Source organism: Astyanax mexicanus, chromosome 21 (genome assembly GCF_023375975.1).
Source record: "Astyanax mexicanus isolate ESR-SI-001 chromosome 21, AstMex3_surface, whole genome shotgun sequence".
In the NCBI taxonomy this organism is placed as follows: domain Eukaryota; kingdom Metazoa; phylum Chordata; class Actinopteri; order Characiformes; family Acestrorhamphidae; genus Astyanax; species Astyanax mexicanus.
The window spans coordinates 7,713,120-7,740,958 of NC_064428.1; the positions used below are offsets into that span (position 1 = coordinate 7,713,120).

Here is a 27,839-nt window from a genome sequence, read left to right on the forward strand (position 1 = left end):
ATACACAGGGTTTGGTTATGTTGGATATAGAATTTATATTATACAGCTACTTTTGTTTAACTTTGTGTGATTGTCTGATAAATGCATAGTATTCATTGAAGCTGTGTCTGTCTGTCAAGGACACTTAGTATATATAGACGCGTAAGCTAATTTTGTACATAAATGCAAGTTTTCGAGGAAAACCCACTTCCCACGCGGTTACTCTCGATTGTGGCAAGTGGCTAACCACACATATCTGCACTGTTATCAGTAGCTATTGTTACTACAGCCTTGTAAGACTGCAGCTGCAGCCCTCAGGCTCTCTGCCACCTCTTTTGACCTCCAGAAACAGCCAGGCTGTAATTTGTTTTGTCTCCTCATCACCACAAATCATATCTTTTCCTGAGATACATTTGTACACTCCTCACGTTGATCACGAATTGCCAGACTGAAACTACAGCAGCTTCATTGTGCTGGTGTTTTCAGTGTAACCTTACGCTCCCAAGAGCATGAGCCAAAACAGTCACGAGTTGTGATAGTCAGTGTGTAGTCTTGTTACTCTTATTTATGGGGACCTTGAAAATAAATGCTCTGCTGAAAAAACAACTCAAGACTTACTTTTGCTGGTAGCTGGTTTCAGATGGTCGATGGCTATGTTTCCATTACAGGCCACATTGCTCAAATCTGTTTCTGGAATAAAATAAGAGACTAAAAATGATTTTCTTTAATTACCAAATTGAAAACATCTGGAATATAATCATGAGGAAGATGGATAATTACAAACCATCAATCCAAGCCGAACTGCTTGATTTTTTTTTCATCAGGAGTGGCAAAAAGTTATCCAAAAGCAGTGTGTAAGACTGGTGGAGGAGAACATGATGCCAAGATGCATGAAAACTGTAATTATAAACCAGGTTTATTCCACCAAATATTGATTTCTGATTTCCTAAAACTTTATGAATATGAACTTGTTTTCTTTACATTATTTGAGGTCTGAAAGCTCTGCATTTGTTGTTTCAGCCATTTTCATGCATTTTCATTAAATGACGATATTTTTTAGCAGGAATTTGGGAGAAATGTCTGTAGTTTACAGAATAAAACAACAAAGAATGTGTAAAAGCAAAAAGACGCATGAATTCCGATTTAACTGTTCACATTCATGTCTCATGTCCGTGGATCGGATAGCTATCCGATTTAGGACCACATATGAAAGTGCCTCAAATATGATTTTAATGATGTTTGCACAGTTGTAAAAAAAATCTGATCTAAGCCACATTAAGCAGAAAATCACATTAAAATCACTTTAACCTGGTAATGTGAACATAGCCTAAGATGGACTTGCTGGTTGAAAAGCTGGTCATCTGGGTAAAACATGCTTTATCTTGCCTCATGTTGGACAACCAGCACGGCCAACCTTGGTCATACTAGTTGTTTTGTTTGGTCTGGTTGATCATGCTTGTTGACTAGCTAAACTATCAAACTCTTGAAAAGGCTGCCGGTACTGCCTCATGCTACCAGTTCTGACAAGGACAAATTTTGCGAAATCAACAAAAACTAGAGAAGAATAGGCCAGCAAGCTTTGAATTGTTTTTTCGTGGTGGGTTTACCAAGCTAAAAGGTTCTCAGCACGAAGATGAGTTTAAGATCGTCAAGCGAGCTTCAGACTGTGCGTCTCTCAATGTTAAGATGATTTTAATACTAAGATGCTTTTGGGAAACTGGGCCTTGCTCTTTAATACTGTGGTAGATTTTTTTGGGGTTACATTATTATAAGGTTAAACTTATGTGTATTTTGTGACATTTAATTGATACACTACTGTTTTTTACAAAATAGTCAAATGTTTACCATTTATTTTTGTTTATACTGAATGCTAGCTATTTAAATTTAAATTTTAATTGCAGTTGGATATTCTTGAAATTGATCAAATATTTCTCAGCATCTATCATATTACTTTAGGGTCGTAACTGTGCAGAATAATGTCTGCAATCTGTGATTTATCTGACTTTGTTTTCTACTGATTGATTAAGGGTTTTCTTTATTTATTTGACCAGTGTAGTTCTATTTTGCCATCTTAGTATCAGAGGCCTTACAGACAGTTTTGCGCACACGTATTGATTAGGATTTGACTTGGGATCATTGTGATGCCAGTTATGATTTTTTTTTTCCCCACTGAAAATCATTGTTCTTAGTAGTCTTTTTTGTCTAGTCTTGTGTTGCGAAAACAACTTGTGAGCTGTAATCAGAATTCAGTAACTCTTAAAGAAAGTGGACTTGAGGACTAACTAGCAACCATGAGAATTATTTTTACCAATTTGTGGCTGTAGACTGTGCTTCTAATGAAGTGAACATCTCATATATGCCATGCGGACTGCTTTTGACTATTGTCAAACATTCATTGCTGCCTGGTCCTGCCTCCCCGCTTCTTGTGTTTTCTTTTCAATTAGCCTTGTGCCGCACTGCTGTTCATCCCCTTTGTCCCGGCCCACGGCTCTCTAAAGGTCACATTACCTACAGTGGAATGAAAGCTATTCAGGGCTGATCACTGTGAAAACCCCCGGCTCTGAATGGGGAGCTTTGTTTGTGACCAACGTGGCTCGTCAGCAGGTGAGGGATGTTGTGTCTGGAGGGCTGAGCACCACTATAGCAGGGCTGCTACTAATGATTATTTTGGTAGTTGACTGATATGTTGAATATGTTTTTGATTAGTCTTCCATCTGTGGGTATGGCTCATGTTCTTATCTTTCTCCATCACTTCAAAACAACAGAAACAGCTGAACAGCTTAAGACTTACACTACAAAAGTTGGCACCAAAAAAAGGGTCAGACACTCTAATATGTGGTTGGATGGCCTTTAGCGTTGGCACGCATTCACTGTGGAATTATTTCTGCAATGTCACAAGATCTTTCAATCCATTGTTTTAATCATTTTTCACCAAGATCTTGCAGCAGTATTGATAATGGGAGAGTCTGACCGCTGCTCAAAGCTGCTCTTCTCCATCCAGCACATCCCAAAGATTCTCAATGAGGTTAAGATCTGGACTCTGTGGTGAACTCTCTCAATCCATGTGTGAAAATGATGATCTCATGCTCTCTGAACCCTGAAATCTTTTACAATTCCAGCACCATGAATCCTGTTATTTTCTTATCTTGGAATATGGCCGTGTCATCAGGGAAGAAAAAAATCCATTGATGGAATAACCTGGTCTATATTCAGTATATTCAGGTAGTCAGCTGACCTCATTCTTTCAGCATATACTGTTGCTGAACCTAAACCTGCAGACCAACTGCAGCATCAACCCCACATCATTTACTTTTGTTGGGTGGCCAGGCAGTGTATGTTCCCTTCAAATGCCCAGAAAAGATTTGAAATGATGTTGAGTAGTCATTGCCGCCCTACACCATCGATTGCAGGCGTGGATTCATCCTGTTGATGTCAGCGCAAGATCTAGGCCTGCATACAGGTGGAGCTCAATTTAGATGCCCTGAGGGGGGCGGGGGGGCGTCCCTCTGCCTGCCTGATGGGTTAGATGATGAGATCCAGCCTTAATGCATATCCTCCGGCGGACCTGCTGCCTTGGCAACCGTGCAATTGCTGAGTGGACCATTTATAATGAGGGAGCAGTCGACTGAACAAGCACATTGTGACAGATGTTTCTTATGAGGGGAAAGGCGGCCTTTGACCTTCACAGTCAACTATAAGCAGAAAGTGTGATTAGTGCAGCGCTTATATGGCCCATGGGACCCCATCCCAAATGGAAGCAACTGATGCAATATCCTTGACTCCGTGATGTGACATCACTACAGGTAGCACAGCCTGATGAGCTCAGATCTGAGAGTATTTAATATCACTTGTTTATCGAGCTACAGTAATTGGCATTAGGGCTGCACAGTATTGCATTTCTGCATTGTCATTGCAATGGTTACACGCAGAATACACTTCATGCTGCAACTAGCCTGATACAAAAGGGAAATTCCCATTTACAAAAGGCAGATTATATCTGCCTGGTATTGTTTATATTTCTCCACCTTGGATACACAGAGTGAATAATTGATGTCTGAGAAAGACTTGCATTATTTGCTGCAGCATATCATTTTTATTCACTATTGTTTTATATTTATATATTTTTTTATTCACATATTTGTTTGCATTAGTTTACAAACATACTTTAGTGGTCTGTGTATGTTCAGGATCTATATTTCTATTAGTAATATATCAGCCAATCCCCGATTGCATATGTTGGCTGATATAATTCATAGTTGATCAATATATCCATCACACATACAGAGTATTTTGTTTGTTGTTTGAAGTGCTGATGTAGTAAAGACATGAGTAGATTATACATGAATTGACGGCTCAAGTATGTTCCTGTTGAGGTGCACAATATGACAATGTTTTTGCATAGCCATTTATTTTATAATTAAATGTGTGTATAAGTGTGTCAAGTACATAAACATCAAATATGTTATGAAGTTGTTTAATAGCATAAGGTTCAGTTGGTTTTGTTTTGCTGGTTAAAAACATATTGCACATGTAGTAGAGTTAGTGTAACGTTTAACAGTTCCATTTTCTGAATGTTTCAAGCTAAATTCCAAATTAGAAAATCGGTTTTTAAACTTAAATTATCGATTTTTTTTATTTCAGGAAAAATGAAAGTAAATCTTTTCTTGATTTTATATTTTTACATTTTTGTATCTTGTTATGCAAATCTGATGGTATAATCCACTTAACTTTTGTTTCCAAAAATGGAAAAATCAGAAAATATTTTTTTGATTGTAAGGGACAGAGAAGGAAAAACTAAATATTATAAAAATTGGCTGAAAACTTATTTCTTTACATTTTTGCATTTAGCCTCAAAACATTTAGAAAATGAAACTGATAAACTACCCTAGAAGGGCATCAGTATATTAAAGTTTCGTAATATTTTGTTTTGCAATACTGTATAATGTTTCAAAAACATTGTGCATAGATTTGTTTAAATATTACTTTACATGTAAAGATTGGTGTCAGAAGTGGTTTATATCTTTTAAAACCCTGCCCACTATATAGCAGTAATATATCCCCTTGTGTACAGTATCGCAATATACATATTTTGATAAATTGAGTTTTAACCCCCCTGAATCTTAATGTGTATAGTTTCCCCAAGTTCTTTCCAATACACACCCGTAGCACAGACCTATTCAGAGAACCAGCATGAAGCAGTACAATATATCAGACAACAGAGCAACTTGAAGTTGTACCAAAATGCAGTGTTCTTCATTGATTAAAATATTGTTATTGAGGTAAACTATTCAACTAATCTTGACCTTGAGGGCAAATCGCCAACAGTCTATCATCCATTCAGTTATTTACAGATAACATCCCTCAAAGGAACATTTAGTCTGGAAGAAAATGTTAATAATTATTATCTGCAAGACGTGTTAAGATAATACACTATGTCCAAATAGGTTATGTTGTCATTTAAGCTCTTCAGGTAAAGGAGAAAAATCTGAATTGGTACAACAATCGATTTCATGATCTTAAATGGTAGAAAGGTTAGCAGTGAACTGCCATAGCTTTCAAGGAGAAAAAATTCAAAAGACTGGAGAAAACTGGTACAGAAAGAGGTCTGGCTGACCAACATGGCAACAGCTTTAGCCTTTAGCTCAGATTACCTAAGTTTCTGAACTAAGTCTCAGCTTTAGCAACGATGAGAAGAATTGAGGTTAGTCTGACAGGTGAAGAACTGCAGTGATAAAGTCACTGATAAGAAGAGCTAATAAAAAATCAGCTTGTCTGGGTCTTGAAGCACAGCAGCTGGACTGCTAAAATAGGGATGTTCATAATATTATTATATGTTTGTATTTGAGAATATGTATACTATTATTAAAAAAAATAATGTCAATCATACCACAAATAACAACCTAGATTATCGTCCTTGTTGAGTCTGGTTATCCTCCTTTCTGCTCTGCCCTCAGCCTCCGAGGTTGTTGCAGCACCCAGGCCATCCCTCGGTGCTCAGCACCCAGGCTATAATTAGTTCTCCTCCAGGGAGGAGTGCTGGAGCTGGGGCACCGCACCATATTCCTGTCTCTGCTCTCATTCCTCCGTTTTTCCTCCCTCTGATGCTGGAGCTGCATGTGCAAAATTTCCATTACCCAATCCTTTACAGATACGCTTGTATATAGTGAAATTTTGTATTTTCTGAGCCAAAACTGAGCAAAATGAAACATTTGGCCAAATACTGAACTTAATTTAATTTCGTTTTTACAATTGTCTAAACATAAATACATAAATAGCCTTAATATGCTTTGGCACATCAAGCAATACCAATTTATGAACACAATTTTATAACATTTTACCATCCCAGCAGACTTATTAACAAAGCACAATACAGTGTTTCTCCTACATACAGTATATGTTGTAGTGGCCTACATAATTACAGAACCCTACAGAGGGCTGTTATTTTGAAAAATGGGATGCAGACAGAGCAGCAGGACTTAGGTGATAGTTAAAAGTCTGATTAAAACAAGTATTTACTGCTGCTAACTAACTAACTAATTTTTCAGAGCTGGATTACTCGCTGATAGTTGACCACAGACTGAAGTCCCTATGTTAAGTAGCACAGTAAATGGTAACAGAAAATGAAACCTAGCTAATGGGGCTGCACTGAAGCAGAATTGTAAGAAGTGGCCTTAGTAACCATGTGACTGTAGAGCTGGACGACATGGGGAAAATTCATATCACAATTTATTTATTCATTTAGGTTGCTACAGTATCGATATGAACAGTATAAAAGCCACCACCTGTAGTGTACATAATCAGCCCTGACAAAGCTGGGAAATATGCTAAAAATATTACCAGTATTTAGTGCTTTTCTGGGCATGCAGATTCTTAAAAACTGTGATACAGTGATTTTATTTGACGGCATTTTTGCTAATTACTCTTTAAATATTTCCCATTTTATTTATGGCATTAGAAATAAATACTGTACTTCAGTATCCTCATCATGTCGTATGTCACCGTTTCTGAAACGTATTGAGAGATGATGTGTTTCTAGAACTGCACAGTCATTTGATGGGCCTCTGCTTTGCTGCTCTGCTGTTCTTTGAGATTCTGTAAGTCGTTTTGAGGAGTTTCAGGGCTGACAGTTGGTAAGTGTGCCTAATTTTAGGCTCTGTGTGACGGGGTGGAGTGAGTGGGACGACTGCAGACCGTGCTGAGCTATTCCTGGTTCTCCTTCCTCTTCCGTGTCTAGGGAAGACTTCCTCTGTTTGTTTGGCTGCAGGATGTGCCCATACAAAACACTTCTGGTAGAATTTACTTGTAGTTCATAGCTGAAAAAAAAAAAAGATATTCAATAGGTGTGACATGTTAAACATGACGTTTCAGTATAAATATTTAGTGTGGGAATCAAAGGTCCTCTCTTAATACAATATTATCACAATACATTGACCATAATTACGATAATATCACAATGCTGTATACTGTGTATTCTACGATACTCAATATATTTCAAGACAATTCTCTTTGATGCTTCACAGCATCTATTTTACTGAAGAGAATATAATAATCCAGGAATTATGGATTTAGGGTAATGCTGTATACAATGCGATTAAGAAGTCAACAAACGACAGGTTTAAGTTCATTTTTAGGTTCTACTTACATAAATGAAATTAAGCATTGAGGATCACTTATTATGCTCAATGTAAGTTTACTCATTTTTATTTACCTCTTTACAAATGCTGAGGGTCTGTGTGTATAGTAAAAGCCTATTTCTAAGCTGTTAGGAATTTAAAAAAAAATCTCATATGTGCAATAGTCACATTGCAGGACACGCAATGTCACTAAAGGTAATTAAATCAAACACATCATGTTGCAATGTTTTGATTTATGACACAGGAAGTAGATGCACACAGCTGTCTCTGTGTCTGTGTGAGTGACGAGCTGCTGCTGCCTGAGAAGCATGAGGGGGAGCGTGAGGGAAGTAAACACAAGATAACTGCATGGCCTCCATTCACATGGTTGGGCACATGCTTGTAAACGCATATGTCGAATGCTGTGCACCTCAGTTATTTCCAGTTACACCTTAATTCACGCTTTTAATCCCAGAAAAGCACGCTTAGTTACCCTTTACAGCGCGGATGGGGCGGGGCTGGTGACGTCATGGGCCCTGCATTGATTAATATTGCGATATATATCGTTGAAAAAAGAACAGTTGCAATGTAAAAAAAATTCAATATCGTGCAGCTCTACTGCTAATGATATATTATCTATATACACATTCAGCATTCCCACAAGGATTTGAAAGACATGCTAGTTAGCTCACTATGATGATTGCTAAGCAACAGCTCATCATCTTGCGTGTTCTGGTTGCTCAGACTCAAAGAGAGGGCGGAGCTATGCTAGCTTTGTGGTTGGTCAGAGTTCTGCAACCTGATTGTCGATGGCTCGGTGCTCTAACCCCTGAGCCACCACTGTCCCTATAGGGGTATTCACATTGCTGATTGGTCATCACACTCAGAAACTTGCTCCTCATTTGCATAAAGTTGTAACAAAAATCTCTGCTTTTATCACCTCGTTAATGATCAGTAATTCACAGGGCAGTGATGGATAATCCAGTGTAAGATCACGAGGCTCTCACTTCCAGAACCAGCAGGCCTCCTCCTGCTTCACCATGGTGAGCGTGGGGGTCAGGCAGCGGGCAGTGTGGCCTTCTGGGAAATGGTAGTGTGTTCCTCACAGATGCACCAATTGTTACTTTGAGTCATAGTTCACCTTTTCTCAAAGACCTCGATTAACAGCTCTCCTTCAGAGCCGTCTCAAAGCCAGCCTGTTCTCCAGATTTAGAAGATCTCTAATGTTCTTCTCCCTTTTTCACTTTTAATCTCATCACTGTCATTACTCAGCATACACAGAATATTTGCCAACCCACATTATTCAGCTGTAAATTGCAGTAAATGTACTTTTGAGGTGAAAAGACTGAAAATGTAATGTTGAACAAAGTGTTATTTTTAACTGTAGTTTTGTAATGTTTAGATAAAAAGCATTTAGGCAATTTAATTTAGTTTCCCTTGTGTAAAGGAAGTGTACTTTACAGCATTCAAAGTATGTTCAAATTAGGTTAAGGATAATAAAAGTGTATTTTTAATTTAATATACTTTATGAAAATACACATTAAATATACTTTCTCTGAATTTAATAAAATGCATTTTTAAGCAATGCTTTAAATGATACATTACATTGTGTTGAAAAAAGTGACAAAATGAGTGACAATGTGCAAAATAATGTCTATTTAGTATTCAGGCAAACTGTTTTGTGTTGCAAATGTTGCTCAGAAAGGTAAATTATTAATGCCTCATATGTTCTATATTTATAATATATAATAATTGTTAGTCAGTACTGTGTCAAATCTCAAACACAGCAATTTTCTTGAATTTTCTTCAATTTATTTTAAATTGTTGTATTAATTTATTTTAGGCTATGTTGTGATTTGTTTGTATGTCAGCTGGGATGTTATTTATTTTAAGGTTTTGATTTTTAAAACCAAGACAAAAACATTTGAGCTGCTTAATTTAAGCAATGGGGTAACCAGTGTTTTGACTGGAAACCACTGTAACAATCTGGCAACCCTGCCATCAGAGAGATGATATATAAAGTATAGCTGGCAGACAGCTGACAAATAACTGGTGGTAGTAGTATTTTTTTTTTTAAATAAAATTGATTAAATAAACCATACTAAGTTTACTCCCTCTTTACAAATCAGCTGAAAGATACGAGCTGTACAGGGCTAGTATAGTTTTTTATTTCACCTCATATCTGTGGAAACACGTTGTACTGATTTTTGAAATTATAGTTTTCATTTCATAATAGTGAACATGTAAAGCACTGTGGCATTTGCATTTTATCATAATTATCATTTTCAAATCAGTATATTTATATTGCAGTATATTTTATTCTAGCCCCTGCATCATGATGGCCAGTATACAGTAGGGGTGGGCGATATGGCTCTAAAATAATATCTTGATATTTCAGGGTATTTTTGCGATAGCGATTTACTTGGCGATATAGGACAACTAAAATAATTCATTCATTTCAGGAATATAGAATAATAGTATAACAGTATAATCATTATGTGGCAAAATAAATAATATAGCATAAAATAATATAATGCAGCAAAAAATATTGCAGTATATTTAGTGCATGCATATAAACTGCAAACTAAAACAATTATACAATAAATACACCTAAAGCTTCACAGTAAACAGTAGACTACTTTTAAGACAGAACAGCCCTATTATCACGATATGGATTTTTAATATCATGATATTTCTGTGTCACGATATATTGTATACGATATAATATTGCCCACCCCTAGTATACAGCCCTGAATCCTGATGTCTTTGCTCTTAATTTGCTCACTAATGTAAACATTACCCCTCGTTGTGTTGCTGTCACTCAGATCTTAATTTAAGTCTTTCAGGAGCAAAAGGCTGAACTGATCCCAGACCAGTGTGAGAGAGTGACAACTGGAACAAAGCTCAATAAATAAATACCAGCCTCTCCCCAGTGGGCTGTGGGGGGCAGGGGGATAATGGGCGGATTGTTGAGCACAGTCATGGCAATTGAGTGGGGGGTTGTTGTGGAGACAGCTAGTATCTGGGGGAGCGTACATCTTCACTGTCTTTGTGGTGTGTGTGTGTGTGTGTTGGGGAGCTGGTGCAGTACAGGGTGGAATGTTGGTTGGCAGGGTGTATAGGGAAACGAGGCAGGCTGCCCTGTAATCACCACCACACACACACACCCTGAGGATCCGGTCCCGGAGACCAGGAGCGGATATTAGTTTACACACTCCCTCACTCACTCATACACACACACACACACACACACACACTCTCTCTCTCTCTCTCTCTCTCTCTCTCTCTAAAGCTTATAAGTGATGGCGAAGTGAGCCGGGTTATCAGAACCGCTTATGTGTGCTGTGATTGGCTCGTCTATCTGCCTCACACAGACACCCACCCAAACCCCTCAGTGAGTGTCCACCATTTGTTTGGTCTAGCTGGGAGGTTTATTATCTAGCTCTAGTGTTTTTATCAGGGGCAAGTCGTTAAAATTCCTGCCCCCTCGTGAAGGCGAGTGTGTGTGTGTGTTGAGTGTAGAAATGAAATGGTGCAGTGTGATGTTTTCTCAGGGTGGCAAACTATTCAAAAAATGTCACTGAATTAAACGACCCTTTAAAATACTGTACTAAAAACTTTTACATTTGAAAAGAGGTTCTATAATAAATACCCTGTTGGAGCCTTTAGCCACATTTTCCCACAGATGTTGCTGCAGCTGGGCCTGTAGATCCTGCTCTCCACTTGTAGGTTGAAGCTGATATCCCAGCTGATCCCATAAATGCTTGATTTGCAAGTGTTGCAATCTAGTGGAGACATTACTGGAAAAAAAAACTTGAAAAAGCAGTGTGTGGGTTAGCATTATCCTGCTGAAATGTGACCATATAGCTGAGCTGCATCCAAGGCATCCACATTTAAACCATTCACAACCATTGGCATATCCCAGACTTAAGCTTAGGGGTGTGCTCCTGTATATAGTATCGTACACAATAAAAAAAAACTTCATAATGTATTTATTGCAATTTTGTTTGCGTTTTATATGCTGCACTCTTTTGTGGTGGACTTTTGTTTCATTGTTGTTTTAGAAGACTGAGCATACATTTTTACCAAATTAAAAATGACTTTTCCAAAATTTGCATAGGCCTTTAGTTGTTGAAAGCATAAAGTTACTGTTTACAAAAAAGACAAACATGTGTAGATCCTTGTTTTTCTACTAAATGTATAAAACTGTTTTTGTTGCAGTAGTATACTCTTTAAATGCACCAAAAAAAAAAATCAGTGTTTTGTCATATTGTCTAGAATATTGTTATCGCAGAAATACCCTGAAATATCGTGACATAAGGGCCGTATCGCTTAGCCATGGCTGAGAGGTGTTCTGTGAGTGCCGTTATCAGCCGATAATGCACTGTAACTGAAGCTCTCCGTTTATTACTCCACCACATACAGGTAACCTAGCGACGATGCAGCACTTACAAGCCAAACAGCACAGCTACAAACAGAGCAACAATGGAACTATTTTAACTTGCGGAGTGTTCTAACCAAACAGATCGTATTTTATCGTCCTCTTTAAATCAAAATATTTCAATAAACAGCAATTTTGTAACTGTGGTAAAAACACAATTAAACACTCGAGGTTTGTGCTATACTGTGTAATATTGGCACTGCTGTGCTGATCTACGACTGCAGCACAGCAGTGCCAATATTACACATTATAGCACAAACGTCAGGTGTATTATTGCTAAATTATATTTGCACTTGGAGGTGGAGTTCAGTGTGTTTTTTGCTGGATCTTCTTTGATTCAGGGTTGACTTCTTGTGTGATGATCCAGCATTTTGGAGCACTCTCTTCACGAGGCGGGTTTTTAATCACCGACAGATTTTATCTGAGCCTCATCGGCTTTTAGCACTCTTATCCACAACGTGCCCTCAGTGGCACTGTCTTAACGGCTACGAATAGAAGTCCCTCACTTTCCCTGTGTACAATCCCCTAGTCCCTCAGCTTAAGTCTGAAATCCCATCAGCAGTGTTGGAAGGGTCTCTCCAGCCGCGCTGTCGGATCATGGCTCACCGCGCGGGGCTGTGGGATGTCCCGATAGCACAGTTTCACAATTAAAAGCGACCCAAGTCTCGGTAGCTCTGGGAGGGGATTATTCGCCAAGGCTTTTGCATGCAAATGTGATCGAATGTGTGAGCGCAAGCAGATGGTGGGAAATTCATCATGGATGGGAATGAGGAAGTGTCGCCCCCACCCCAAACACACACACACACACACACTCACTCTCTCTTCCTTAGAAGAACTACAATGTCAATTTGGGTCAGCTGGAGACATTGACTCGTACCACAATGGACAATGGGTTCACAGCTCTGTGGGTTTAGTGGGGGTGTAGAATAAGGCAGTATGTTGTATCAGCAACATCTGCAGAGGTTTTATTTAATAGGTCACTAAAATGTCCAGTCATGTCTCAGATAGTTGAGGAAATAGTTGATCTTTAAGGAGAATCTGGCTGTTTTTGTGACTAATCATTAATTCGTCCGAAAACTTTCTTGATTAAAAGCCTTGCAGTAAAATATTAAACCACACAATAATAACTGATGACCAGTTTCAAGACTTTTCAAACTTTTTTAGCAGACTAATCACTTGACTTGTGACTAAGGGTGTGCCATTTCGCAAGTGTTTTTAATTATCGTGAACAATATTATACCCTAAAATATCGTGCCATATCACCCACCCCCAATTATCACATCAGGGCACTACTTTTTTTTTGCTGTTTTTAGCTAAAAAAAAATTTACACTGTACTAGGGGTGGGCAATATGGCTCTAAAATAATATCACAATATTTCATGTTTTTTTTTTATCAGATTTGTAACAGAAGTCAATGATCCAAAATATCATGACATTAGTAATGCACTCCAAATATCTCCATATATCCAAGATTAAAGTAAAATAAATGATACTGGACAGATATAATCTGTCTCTAGTAGATATATAATGGGTAACTAGAACAGTGTGAATTTTTCTTTTGCTAAAAACGGCAAAAAAGTATGGTGGGTGATATGGCATATTTCAGGGTATAATATCGTTCACCATATTCAAAATGTTTGGCGACATTATCACGTACGATACGATATGGCACAACCCTACACTGTATTTATTTATTTATTTATTTTTATTTAATGTCTTTTCATTTTGGCAAGAGTATCATTGATCACAAAAATGTCATTTAATATTGTGACATTATGTTAGGGCCATATTGCCCACCCCTACTTGTTACTCAACTTTGACCTCCCCTTTACTTTCTTTGAATTGGACTTGGGCTTACAAACGCAACTGTGTAGAGCTGCGCTGCCTGTTTAGAACTGCAGCAGCAAATGATCAGCATTCAGTATTTAAGCAGCTTCACACAACACAAATATACTCGCTGGTCTGGAGCACAGAACTTTCTTGCTATTTTTACCATCTTACTTCAGCGTCTAGACAGCTCTGACCAGTCAGAGGAGACGGCGTGCTTGGGTTGGGTAGTTGGGGACCATTTTGGTTCCTTTGGTTCCTGTGTGAAAACAAACCAAACTGATGGGGAAAAGGTGCTACTTGCTTGTTTTACACTTAGTCTACTTCATAATTGTTGTGTTCATTAATTGTAGATTAAGTCTACAATGTAGAAAACAATAATGAAAAAACATTATAGGTGAAGTGATGTGTTCAAACATTTGACTAGTAATGTAAATTCTAGCAAATAAGAAAAGATGGAAACGATTTTGAGTTCCATCTTATTTGGGTCAAATCTAAACTTGAGTTTTTGATCTCAAACTTTTGGCAACCAAGCAGAAAATGTCTTTCAACAGGACAGTTTAGAAACATTGATAAATACTACTATAACTATATATTCTCTGTCTTGACTGAGTTAAATTAACTTAATACACATAAACAGCCCACAAATACAACAGCTACAAACCACAAAAGTATACAATTGACCCAGCAATCAGTGATTAATGTTTCTACAAGTATAGGTGTTCAACAAATATCACTCATTTGTATGCCTACGGGACGCCAGAGCAGCCAAAACATTAAGTACACATAAAACTCACCAGTCAGGCAGCCTATTACTTAATTTCACATTGAAGGGCAGCCTTTTAAAATGGCTTTTTAATATAATATGACACAATATCTGTCTTATTTCCATGATAGCTAAATAGCTAAATATTTAATTAATTAATCCAGCATGCGCGCTTTACGTTTTACGAGTAATCAATTGGGCAACAAGTAGCTTCATCCAAGCGCAGAGAAGTGGTTAGGCAGCCATGGCCCCGCCCCCGCTGTGAAAATCATGAATCTGATTGGTTAGATTGTCCTATGACTTTACTAACAGACTTTTGCTAACAGACTCATTACTACACCCTTCTCAAAATCAGGAGAAGGGTCACGCAGTCACGTGGGGGCAGAAGCCATTTTAAAAAGCTTTGATTGGTTAAAACTGCTGTCAGTCAGATAAGAGTCCTGTAGCAACTAAAAAACACAGACTAATGCTTTGAATTAGTTGCTGTTTTTTTATTTTAGTTAATTTGTAAAATAAATGTTTACACTTACAATAAATATAATATATATTTCCTGATTAAATATTATGTAATTATATACATGTACATTTGTCACCCCTTCTCTGAAGGGTTAGAAGGGCCTCACTGCATCTGTTGATAACAATGGATTATTCAGTATTTTTTGTACATCTAAACATCATGGAAACATGTCCACAGATAGAGGTTGATCAGTGTTCAGCAGTGGCTGGTTTATTGAGATACTTATAGAAGTGATGATGAACTGTATAACACTACTGCTTTTACTACTGTTGTGCAGGGAAGCTATCTTAGATTCTGAACTTTTCTTTTAGGAAATCCAACCTGTCGGATAATTCTGTGTTTAATTTCTTAATTAAAACAAAGAAATTCTCCGTTTGAGCTCAAAAGGAACGCAGCATAAGTGCAGACGTCTGAGGGTTAAAGTCTAGAGTTGCTGTCTGCAGGCTCACTTCCTCCGGGAGAAGTGTGAAGTGTCGACTTGTGCTCTTCTTCCTAAATGTTAATCTCCCAGATTTGATTAGTCCAGCACATCTTAAATGTCAGTCACCTACACAGCGATACGCAGGCATGCCCTTTCACACTGAAGCTGACAGTGATGCTGTTCTGCAGCTGGCATATTGATTAGTGTCTTATCTTGTTACGATGTTTCGGAAGATGCTTTCGGATCTTCTGTGAGAGCTTGAGAGAGAAGCCAGGAGGACTTCCTGTGTTAATGGGACTGTGGGATCACTGAGGCTCACTCTCAGATTCTAGTTTCTTAATGCTGATGTGTACCTTTAGCAGCCCTGTAAGAAATGGCTATGTCAGTAAAGCTACTGCCAAGTTTATTATTGTTAAAAAAACGGTAAATAAGTGGAACTTAATGGAGAATTTATGAAACTAACTAAAACAAACTGAAATTACACATAGAAACCCTTCGTTTTCATGTGAGTCGTCAGCTAGCCCCGAAATAACGCCAGAAAACACTGAGAAAGCTGCAGTAAATTTTGTATGGGATTAGAATATGAGCATGAGGGAGATAAAAGAATGTGTCCTGTAGTAAAACAGGGGATCCAGTATATGGAATAAACTCCACACAGCTATAAGTCTTTTGAGAAGCAGCATAATAGCGCTAACTGTGAGTACCTTTACCAGCCTGACTCTGTGAGTAGCTCATACACCAGAACACCCCAAGCAGGAGCATAAACTGATAAATCTCTCTCTCTCTCTTTCTCTCTCTCTCTCTCTTTCTCACTCGCACATTCTCTCACTTACACGCTCTAAAAAATGTATTTCAGACAGTTGTGTTCACTTTCTGATGTTATATATGTGTGGTACAGTGTAGTTAGTTCTGCATTGATACGGTAAAACGCTGTGTCTGTATTTACTGCTGGGTGTCCATTTCCTACTTTATCCTTGAGTTGATTTTTTTGGTGAAAATTAGTTGAAACCTGTTTCTCAGATTAAACTCTCTGATGTGATGTGTGTTTTAATGTTCATGTGTTTTCTACTGCCTATTTTAAGCAGCAGAATTACATATATTTTGCACTTAAGCCTGCTAGCTATGGACTGTTACAGTTTTTGTGGACACCTTTTTAAATCCTGCATCTCACAAAAAATCCAAAGTATGAAAAAAAGCTCAAGTATATTATTGCGATTATATCACAGTTCCATTATCGCTGTTTATTGAAAGATTTTGAGTTAAAGAGGGCGGTTATAAACACTCCAAGTTAAAATAGTTCCATTGCTGCTCTGTTTGTAGCTGTGCTGTTTGGCTTTGCGGTAAACACAGTAAGCAAATAGTACTGCAATTTGATTTAAATGTAAGCCATTTAATACTAAAATACATTAGCAGTCCTTTTACTGTTTAAATATTACACGTACTAGACAAACCTGGGAACGTGGTGGATAAATACTCCCTTAGGCTGCACTATAAACTCAACAAAGGCAGTACGATAGGCAGATCTACCAACTGAGAATGAGATCTCTTGGCTTTGCCTCTTTTTTTTACTGTGCAGACTCTATATATTTCTATAGAGCGTAAGGAAATAAAATCGTAAACTCCATATTTATTCATTTATACAGTCATTGCTGGAGCAAATAGGTAGGAGTGTGTAATAAAGTGAAGGACAGTGAGAGATTAAACACAGTGTTTAAAAATTCCAGCAGCACTGCTGCAGTATCTGATCCACTCACTGTACCACCAGCAGAACACACACTAACACCTCATACACCACCACCATGCTAATCACTGCTAGTCACTGCAGTGCTGAGAATAATCACCCACCACCCAAATAATAATTATAATAATAATAATATCTGCTTTGTGGTGGTTTTCTCTCCTGTGGGGTTCTGAGTATTGAATAACAGGGTGAAAGGAGAATAATAATAAAGTATAGAGAGAAACAGATACAGAACTACAGTCTGTAATTATTTATACATCTACAAAGTGTCTTATATGATCAGTGGAGCTGATTTAAATGGATATTGGGAGTACAAACAAGGTGTGTAAGTGTGTGTGTGTGAGAGAACGTGAGGGATTTGCAGCCCCATAGAGCACTCGCACATGTTCTCTGTCTGAGTGACCTTGAAGGACATTAACCTTTCCAGGTCATACATCACAATCCCGATGAGCAGCAGGCTGATCCACTGTGTGCTTAGAAAGTCATGTGTGTTTTTGTGTGTATGTGTGTATGTGTGTATGTGTGTATGTGTGTATGTGTGTGTGTGTGTGTGTGTGTGTGTGTGTGTATGTGTGTGTGTGTGTTTGCTGGATGGTTCCGATAGCCCACTCTGTTCATATTTGTGTCGGCCGCTCCACAATCGAGCCTTTATCTCCTCGCCAGCACATTAAGTCTCCTAATAAGATTAGAGAACAACACAAAACATTACCTTGCTTCACTTTCTTCTCTCTCTCTCTCTCTCTCTCTCTCTCTCTCTCTCTCTCTCTCTCTCTCTCTCTCTCTCTCTCTCTCTCTCTCTCTCTCTCTCTCTCTCTCTCTCTCTCTCTCTCTCTCTCTCTCACCGCACAATGCTGTCTTTGAGCACTGTTCATCCATTGCTCTCCACTTTCCTCAGCCTCACAAAGACCCTCTCTCACAGCAGCCTAACTGAACTGAAATAAAAGACCTCGTACGGAACACGAGTTTCTTTTTTATTAAGTGCATTTGGACTCTAAACTGGCTTTGATTGCAGTCTGAGACCTTTTTACTGAAAGCAGAGGTTCTAAGTGCTGCCATCTGTTGGCTGGTAGCAGACCACAGACGTTTTTTGGGAAGGTTTAAGAAGTAACTAGGAATACAACTTTAATATTTGGTTAATATTTGTTTGTTCAACCAAGCGAGTGTAGGGACAAATTTGCCATTGTTCAGCATAAATGATTTAAAGTAATATTGCAGTGTTTACTACATCATCTCAAACTGGCTTTTTCCATACTGTACAGGACTAATATAGTAACTTTGGCTAAGCTAACTTAAACTTAGCATTTGGTTGTGTACCATGTAAATCATTTGAGTAGTAGCTTCTGATCTAAATATGATTTTTAAACAGTCCTGCTGAGGTTAATTCATGATTATAATATAATATAACTGCTGAAGAAAGAAAAATATGATTGTAATAGTAGCACTGCTGAGGTAATTTTATAATTAGAATTGCATTTCTAAGATAAATGTATGACATAGTACTACCACTAAAATTGCACTACTGAGGTAAATGATGGACTAAAATGGTACTGCTGAGGTAATTTATAACTAAAATTGAAATACTGAGGTAATTTTATTATTGGAGTAGTAGTGCCGCTGAGGTAAATATGATTTAGAGCCTCACTGCTATGGTAAATTTGTGATTAGAATAGAACTGCTGAGAAAGTATAATAGTAGAATAGTAGCACTTCGGAGGTAATTTTATGACTAAATATTGCTATTGAGGTAAATGTATCACTGCAATTGTCCTACTGAAGTAATTGTATGGTTGAAATGGCACTGCTGAGGTAAATTAAGGATTAAAACATATCTACTGAGGTAAATTCGTAATCAAAAGTGCACTACTGAGGTAAAATTATGATTTATATAGTATTACTTAGGTGAAGTGATTATTAGAATTGAACAGCTGGAGTGAAGCTATTGTGTTTTAATGTTTTGCTGAGATGTTAAATGTTCAACAAATATTATTACAACTGTTTATTTATTGTTAAATAAAATAAAATTGGCAATTTTAATGAAAACCTGTGTTTGGAATTCACTATTTGGCCAAGTTTTCTCTAGATAATGTTATTTGGTATGCAGCCAGCAGGAGCTGCTTCATTCTTTTCCTGATGACATCAGCGTTATTGTGACCCAGACAGCAGATTAAGGAAGGAAGAGAGAACATTGGGACGCTGTTTGTAAGAGCGTGATTAAACGCTGTGTAGATGTTAGGGGGGAATCAGCGTTCTGGATTAAACTGGTAAAAGTGTGTGTGTGTGTTAGGTGTGTGTGTGTTAGGTGTGTGTGTGAATTTGTCAGTAAATGGTGACGCTCGTCAGGCGTGTCCCAGTTCCCCCTCTCTCTCTTATCTAACAGCGTGTGCTGAATGGGATGAGTGGTCCGTGAGGGATCTGGAAGCTCCAGAACTGTACTGGTTGGTGTGCTGGTGAACAGGCGCTTGTGTGTGGGAATGTTACGTGATGTTGGGTGTGTTACAGAGAGCTCGTAATCCTTCTAATGATTTCTAATGAGTTCAGTGAGGATTCCGGCTCAGTGACGCACTGCCTCTCCTCCCTCAGGCAGCAGAAATCACTACATGTGAGATGATGTAAAGTTGAGGAGGGACAGATCGTTTCCCAATCCTGGGATCTGTCCGCATAAAAATGCTGAATTTTACAGTAGTGTTATAGGGTAGGGTTTGAGTTTAGAGTATGTGGACCTTTTCCAAAAGACAGTCATTATGTGTGGATAGTTATTTACAAAAATATTAATTCACACAGATTTGAAGGATGTGTAAAAAAGAAAAGTATTTACTGATGTTTCTTTTATTGTATTATTGTATACATGTTTAGATATTTTTAACTAGTGTTCCTAGTTAAGTGTAAGAAATCCTTTATCCCTTATTCAGATTGTTTTAACTTCTACAGTTTGTTACCATATTTTTGTACCTCAGTTTACTTAGTTTACTATTTCTTTACATACTTTCTGAAAGGAATGAGCTGTACAGGGCTAGGATAGTAATGTTAGCTAAGCTAGCTTAGCCTTGGCGTTTGTTTGTTTACCATTGGATTTTACATTTTACCGTATTTTTCGTACTTTAAGGTGCACTTAAAATCCTTTCATCCTTTCCAACAAATTCATCAGTTTACCTTATAATCCAGTGCGCTTTATAAATGAATTTTACTAGTCAGGTATTAAGGAGCAGTAAAGCCACTCTGCTGAAATACAGAGTTATACAGGAGTTTCAGTTTAGTTCTCCAGTGCTGAGACTGGAGTAGTATTAGCATTAGCCGCTAAAGCTATTTCCCTGTACAGAGGAGAGTAGTATTGGCCTGTAGCCTGCTGCTAAGCCCTGCTGGCTCTGCTGACCTTAGCATAAGCTCTTAGTTCTCTCACCTTTCAGATGGGAGTATATCGGACAGTAGCTGACGTGTTCACCGTGTAAAAACAAGCTACGTGGGACAAACAGCTAGCTAATATTGATCCTTACCAGAACACTCCTTACCAGGGTTCCTCAGTGTAGCTCTGTCTCGTTAGCGGTTAGCCACTAATGCTAATGCTCTCAATTTGTATCCAGTCTTCCTTCAGTGTCCCTTGTTTCAAATTTAAAGCCCTCTACAGTGTTTTGTATTTAAGACTTTTTCTAAACTTCTGACAGAGGAGGCCATACACGCTACAACGTATGTGCAGTGTAAACAATGCTTTTTGTGATTTATTGGTATGTTTGCCTGAATCTTTAAAAGGTTCAGTGTTTATTAAATATATATATATATATATTATTGTAGTTTTTTTTTTTCTTTGAACAGCAAGATAATACATTTAGACTCTTTAATGTTTGCAATGGAAAAGAGCAACTTGGTCTTATGAGTTTGGGTCTTCTGCAGATTGTATTAAAGCAAATTCTCTTTTATTCCCAGGTGCCGTCGGACGAGGGTGCGGGTCTGCTAGCAGAGCCTCAGGTAGCAATGTTCTGCGGGAAGCTCAACATGCACATCAACGTTCAGAACGGCAAGTGGGAGCTGGACCCCTCCGGCACAAAGGGCTGCATCGGCACCAAGGAGGGCATCCTTCAGTACTGCCAGGAGGTGAGAGAGACTGAGAGAGTTACAGAGCACCTGAAAAAGGGTGGAGATCAAAGGATATAAAAGAAAGAATGAAATCTGAAGATATGCAATATAAAGGAAGGGTGGGGCGGCTTTCAGTAACCCACCTGTCTGACACACCGTGACTCGATTTACAGAGATGATTCAGCTCTTCAGCTTATTAGTCCTTATTAGAGTTAGATTAGGAAAAACAAACACGTGTCCAGGACTGGGATATAGAGTCATTTAGGGAAGAGAAGGTGTGGACTGCAGGTCTGTTCATGAGGGAATCATGCGATCAAGGATATTAGTCATATTCATATATTTAAAATAACATTATGTTGATTTAGTTTTAATATAAATAAACAAAAATGAATGAGAATTTTAATAAAAAAATGTATTAAATATTAAGAACATGTTAACTTTAATAAAAACAAATTGTTGTTAAAATGTGGCATAAAATTGTAAGAGAGTGTGTGTGTATATGTATGTATATATATATATATATATATATATATATATATATATATATATATATATATATATATATATATATATATATATATAAAATCCAATATATATATATATATATATTTATATATATGTATTTATATATATGTATATGTGTGTATAAGTATAAATATATATGTACATGTAGTCAATGTTTATGATTGTATGCAGATAAGTCTGCTATGAGATTCTTTTACATGTTGATTAGTCTGATTTTAATTTACTCTCATTTTACTGGTATTGTTTCTAAGTGTGTAACATCAGTAATGTTCAGTAATGTGGTGGATCTATTTTTTTTTTTTATTCAAATTTTATCATTTTTAAATAAGTGAGCTTGTTTGTTGCTAGTTTGTTGGTTGATGTAAGTTTAAAATTGAAATAAAAAAGCTTAAAACATAAAAAAAAAACATGAAAAAGCTATAAAACATTAGTTGGGTTATTAGAAAATAGTTATACTCCAAGGTGAATAATTGAGAACCATAGTTTTAAAAAGCATACTTCACCAATTTCCCTGCTCTAATACAGCTACTAAATGTTATGCCATTAATATAATGATTATTTATTTATATTTATATAAGTGTGTTTGAGTGACTTAATGATCTTATAATATAAATAACTAAATAATGCATTTACACCTTTTTAAACATTAATGAGCTTTTGATAGTTATGAAAATGAAAAAAATATTTGTGTGTGTGTAAAAATGTTCTATATTCCACATAAATCAAATAAAAACATTGTTTTTAAAAATATTCAACATACTAGCTTCCTCATGTTAATGAGATTTCCTAATAATAATATAATAAAATAAAAAGTCAGCTGTTTGTCAGATTAAGATAAGGTTGAGATCGTGGGAAAACCATGTGGATCACAGGGACAGTGGATAAAACCAATTATTAAAAAAAAAAAAATGGGTAGAAGTGATTGAGAGAGAAGCACAGTTATGTGACTCAGTGAGATACTGAAGGATAATGGTGGTGTTTTTATTTACTTAGGTTTACCCAGAGCTGCAGATCACCAACGTGGTGGAGGCCAATCAGCCCGTCAGCATACAGAACTGGTGCAAGAAGGGTCGCAAGCAGTGCCGCAGTCACGTACACATTGTGGTGCCCTACCGCTGTCTGGGTATGTGTGTACAGAACGGGCGTTATGATCATTTTAACTGTGAAAAGCAATTTAGTGATTTAGATATGTTTATATTTACTCAGGGTTGGTTTGTTATGAATTATTGTTTTATAAGGATACTTTAAAAGAGAAGTTGAATTAAAAAGTTTTTAGTTCATTTCTATTTATCAACTACTTAATGGAACACATAAGGTAAGGTAAAAAAAAACGTGTAACCATGTTTTACAGATTGTAATGTAAAATTGTTTTTTTACTAATTTAATTTACGGTCCTTTTAAACCCACCGCTGGTGTGAAATTTTGGCCGACCAATCAGAGGTTAATTATGGTATGTGTTTCTGCAGCTGCAAAAAATAAGCAAAATGTTTTTTTGGCAATCTGCATCATAGTTAAAACAGAACTTATAATTAGGAATGCACCCAATATTCACCTGTATGTCCCCATAAAAAAACTGCATGTAGGTTATTTAATGTATGTAGTGGTAAAAAAAAACAGGCCAATAAATTAATAACTGTTTAAAAAAAATTGGCCTTCAGTCAAATGTTCTGTTGTCGCTGGTTTCGGACATAAAAAAATCACTTCCTTCTAAAAAATTACTTTCAAAACAATCTGTTTTGAGAGGCTGATATGTGCAAGGATTCAGAATTTTAACAATGAATTGCCTTTTTATTAGAACCTTTACAGTTTAAAAACCATGTGTCTGTCTATCTGGGGCCAATGGTGAATTTTTAGATGTTGGTCTTCTTTTAGTAGTAGGTTAGATCTGCAGAACTGTATATGCTACAACAGATCATCTTTCTGCTTGAAATACAAAATTATGATGTCTGTTTAAATAATACTACTTTGCTGCACCTTTTGCATAATCCCTGACATGTTTTGAAGTATTCACTTTTGTGTAAATAATACAGCATAATATCATAATGTTTTTATATTTTAGTGTACATTATAGCATGTTTAAAGTGTTATTTGTGTGTTTGTGTGGATATTAGTTGGAGAGTTCGTAAGTGATGCCCTGCTGGTTCCTGATAAGTGTAAATTCCTGCATCAGGAGCGTATGGACATCTGCGAGAGCCACCTGCACTGGCACACTGTAGCCAAAGAGGTGAGAAAAATGCCACATATTTCAAATCTGCATATTTCTGTACTGCACAGGAGTTATTCCTAGATATTCCCAAGGCTAAATAGATAAATGGATCATCTACAGCTTGGCTGACACCAAACGAAAAACAATTGTGTATGTTATTTTATTTATAATATTATCTGGAATAATGTTGTTAATGTACATTAATATACATCAGCAGTGTAATTTTAGTAATACATTTAACTAAGTAGAGCTATTCTAATCATAAATTTACCTCAGTACTGGTAATCCAATTATATATTTATGACAGTAATTCTATTACAATCATAAACTTACCTCAGTAGGTGCTCTTCTTATCATAAGTTTACCTCTGTGGAGATATTCAGAACATAAATGGACTCTAGTAGGACTATTTTAGTCACGCATTTTCCTCTGTAGCTCTATCCTAATTATGAATTCATATGAAGAAATTCTAATCATGAATTTACCCACGGTAGAAATATTCTAATCATTAATTTACCTCAGTCAAAATATTCGAATCATGTATTTACCTTGGTAGAGAAATTCTAATCGTGAATTTAGCTCGGTCAAAGTATTGTAATCTTGAATTCACTGTGGTAGAGATATTTTAATCATTAATTTACAACAGAAGAAATATTCTAATCATGAATCGACAACGATAGAGAGATTCTAATTATGAACTGACCACAATAGAGATCATGAATTTACCTCAGTAGTGCTTTATTATTCATTAATGGACTTCAAATGTGTAGTCATAAATTCACCTAGAAACTGTCATTTTAGTCATAAGTTTACTTCAGCAAATCACAAGAATGATATTTACCCAGAGAAAGGCAGTTAGTCTTTTAGTAAGTAAATAAATGCTAAGCCTAGACATGTAGAACTTGTATCTCTCAGTTGGAAAATCAGCCGGTTTATGAGGAGGTGGAAACTGATGGGGGTGGAGCGTGGCCCGCCTGCTGCTGAAAAATATCCTATTGTTAAAATAAACAATGCAGAATGTCTTTACCTAAATTCATCATTGTTTGATAAAAATATTTGATAATGTCAGATTTTATTCAGCCAAAAACTGAATTCTATTCCTGCTTTTTTTTCTCCGGTGATGAACTGAAAGGCATAGCGGAGTGAGAGCGAGAGCGACTGCCGTATTTCTCTTTTTATTAACGTGCCTCCAACACATTACTCCCCAGAATCGCTGAGTATCTCAAGTATCTCATAAGCCGTCTCTTGCAATTCTGCTTATTGGATCAGTACCATGAATCACCGGCAAAACTCTTTAGCATTCTTATAGCGTTAGCCTGGATCTTATCTGGCTGCTGACGCTGAAGGCGCTGAGGGCTTAGGAACTGAACTGATAGGAGACTTTTTCATTGGTAAACAAATAAATGAATCAGATTATCTGGAAGGGAATTAAATGCTATTGAATCTGTCTCACTGCTGTTATTTACACTCCTGTCTCACTTTCTCCTGAACACTCTCTCTCTCTCTCTCTCTCTCTCTCTCTCTCTCTCTCTTATTGTCTCCAGTCTTGTGGCGACCACACTATGAATCTTCACGATTATGGGATGCTGCTGCCCTGTGGTATTGATCGGTTCCGTGGGGTGGAGTTTGTGTGCTGCCCGGCAGAAACGGAGAGGGAGACAGACAGCGCCGACATGGAGGAAGACGACTCTGATGTCTGGTGGGGAGGAGCAGAGGCTGACTACACCGATAACAGGTGACTAGTGAACAAACACACTTACCTGCTCACACACACTCATGTATTACTCATTCTTTATTATCAGTCTCACAAGATCTTTCTTTACAGTTTGGTGATATCAGAATACCAAAAATTGTATTATCGTCAATACCAATCCCACTAAAATGATACAGTTCTCAATACCAGTTTTGATACCACACCAAGAAATCAACCAATTAAATAAGTGTATTTCAACATGAATACTTATTTAAAAATAAAAATAAAATACTGAAGATTTTGATATCAACTTGGTACCAAAGTATCAGCTCTATAATGATATACTGTATAACAATGTATAAAACATGTTAAATGCAGAAAAAAAGTCAAAAGTACTTATAATACGTGTATAAAAATTACATCTTTAAATTAATTTTAACAACAATAGCTTCTCTTATGTTGCTACACAAGCAGCTGCACATTGTAATTTTGGTGAAGCAGGTATTATTAGGCCAATATTATGTGGAGTCTAGTAATATTACTTATAGTGACGGTTCACATGCTTCTTTTACTGTCAGTAAGTGCTCTGTATCTCTCAGCTTGTCCAGAAATGCATGTGTAAATTGTATCCTTTAAGGTCAGCTGTGGTCAACGTTAACGTGTCAATACATGCGATTAATATAGAATCTTTAGCATGATTATTTTTTTTTTCATGCAAATTAATCACATGATCAAGTTGACCAGAGCCTGGTCACACATTAGTGGTTTTATTTGTTAATATAATGTAGTGTTCCTAAAGTACTGTTAAGTTCAGAAGGTAGATCACTTATTAATGACACTCTATTTAGGCTGTCAAACACACACAGCTAATGGCTCGTTTACTCTTGAAGGTGGAATATGAAGTTACACTAGTGGTAATTTCTTTCAATAAACCTCTTAGTTAAAGTCAGGAACTCAGATTATTTCTTTTTTTTGTTGTTTATATTTCTTAATCTTAATATTTCTTAATATTTTGTAATTCTGGCCCTGTACTTTTAACCATTAGAAATAACTTTTATATGGTTACAAATATAAAAGAACTGTTTAAAAAGATTCCACCAGCAAAAATACGAAATTTTCTGGAAGTCCTTCATTATGAAGACACTGATTTAAGTCTCTAATTCTCGAGTCACGAACATTATCGATGCCATAAAATAACTAATATGTTGCTGATATGGCACAAAACACAAACAAACAAACAAATATTGTGCTGTATCTAATACAGTTGTTTGTTTTTTTTAAGTGACTGACACCACTATTATGAATACAATTAACATTTGCTAATATTGTTACCTTTTTAAATACCCATTATTTAAAAGCGTATGTCTTGAAGAAAAGATAATGTTTCTGATTTTCATCTGATTTTATTATTATTAATCAATTGATATGACTAGTAAAATGATCTGTGTGTAAAATAAGAGTTTTAAACCCATTTGTAGCTAAGGAATAACATGTATTGCTGTCCTTATGAGGTATTTCATTGTGCTGTCTGTATCAAAACAGTAAAAATCTATTCAGATGCGCTATATTAAAAAAAATTACAGAATATGTGTTCATTTTAGTTTTTTCTTTCTGATGCTTGGCGATATGGAGACTAAAACACAGTGTATTCAAAAACTCACTCATTATCACGTTATTACTCCATCTGTCTCCGAAATCTAAAGGTAGCTGAAGCTTTCCTGAAGGCCTCTGGTGGAGTACCCTGTTCACGACTCAGTTTCTGCTTTTCATATCCTGATGGAACAAATTGTTCTGATAGGCTGGATCAATACTCGAGCCTGTTTTCCCCAATTCCAATTTAGTGGCCGTTCAGACACCAGCTCAGCTATTTCAGCAGGGGATTATGTTCTGTTTGCTTGTCTAAATCCATGAATCCAATCAGGTAAAGAACAAAAACCTGATTACAGCTTCATACGCAGGTGTGTTCTGAAGGAAGGCTGTGCAGAGCTGTCCACAGAAAGCAGCTTATTCTAGTTGTATTATGATGGTGGTGTGTATGGCAAG

General features: G+C 36.9%; 1 protein-coding gene across 2 annotated transcripts in view; it reads left to right on the plus strand.

The window, feature by feature from the left end:
- The window catches only part of appa (amyloid beta (A4) precursor protein a), a 68,212-nt gene that overhangs the window by 3,292 nt on the left and 37,081 nt on the right, over positions 1–27,839 (plus strand). For both annotated transcript variants that reach the window (XM_049469263.1, XM_049469262.1), the window contains exons 2-5: positions 21,223–21,390; positions 22,891–23,020; positions 24,009–24,121; positions 25,648–25,838. In XM_049469263.1, coding sequence (XP_049325220.1) covers positions 21,223–21,390; positions 22,891–23,020; positions 24,009–24,121; positions 25,648–25,838 — 602 coding nt within the window. The remainder of the gene's footprint in view (positions 1–21,222; positions 21,391–22,890; positions 23,021–24,008; positions 24,122–25,647; positions 25,839–27,839) is intronic.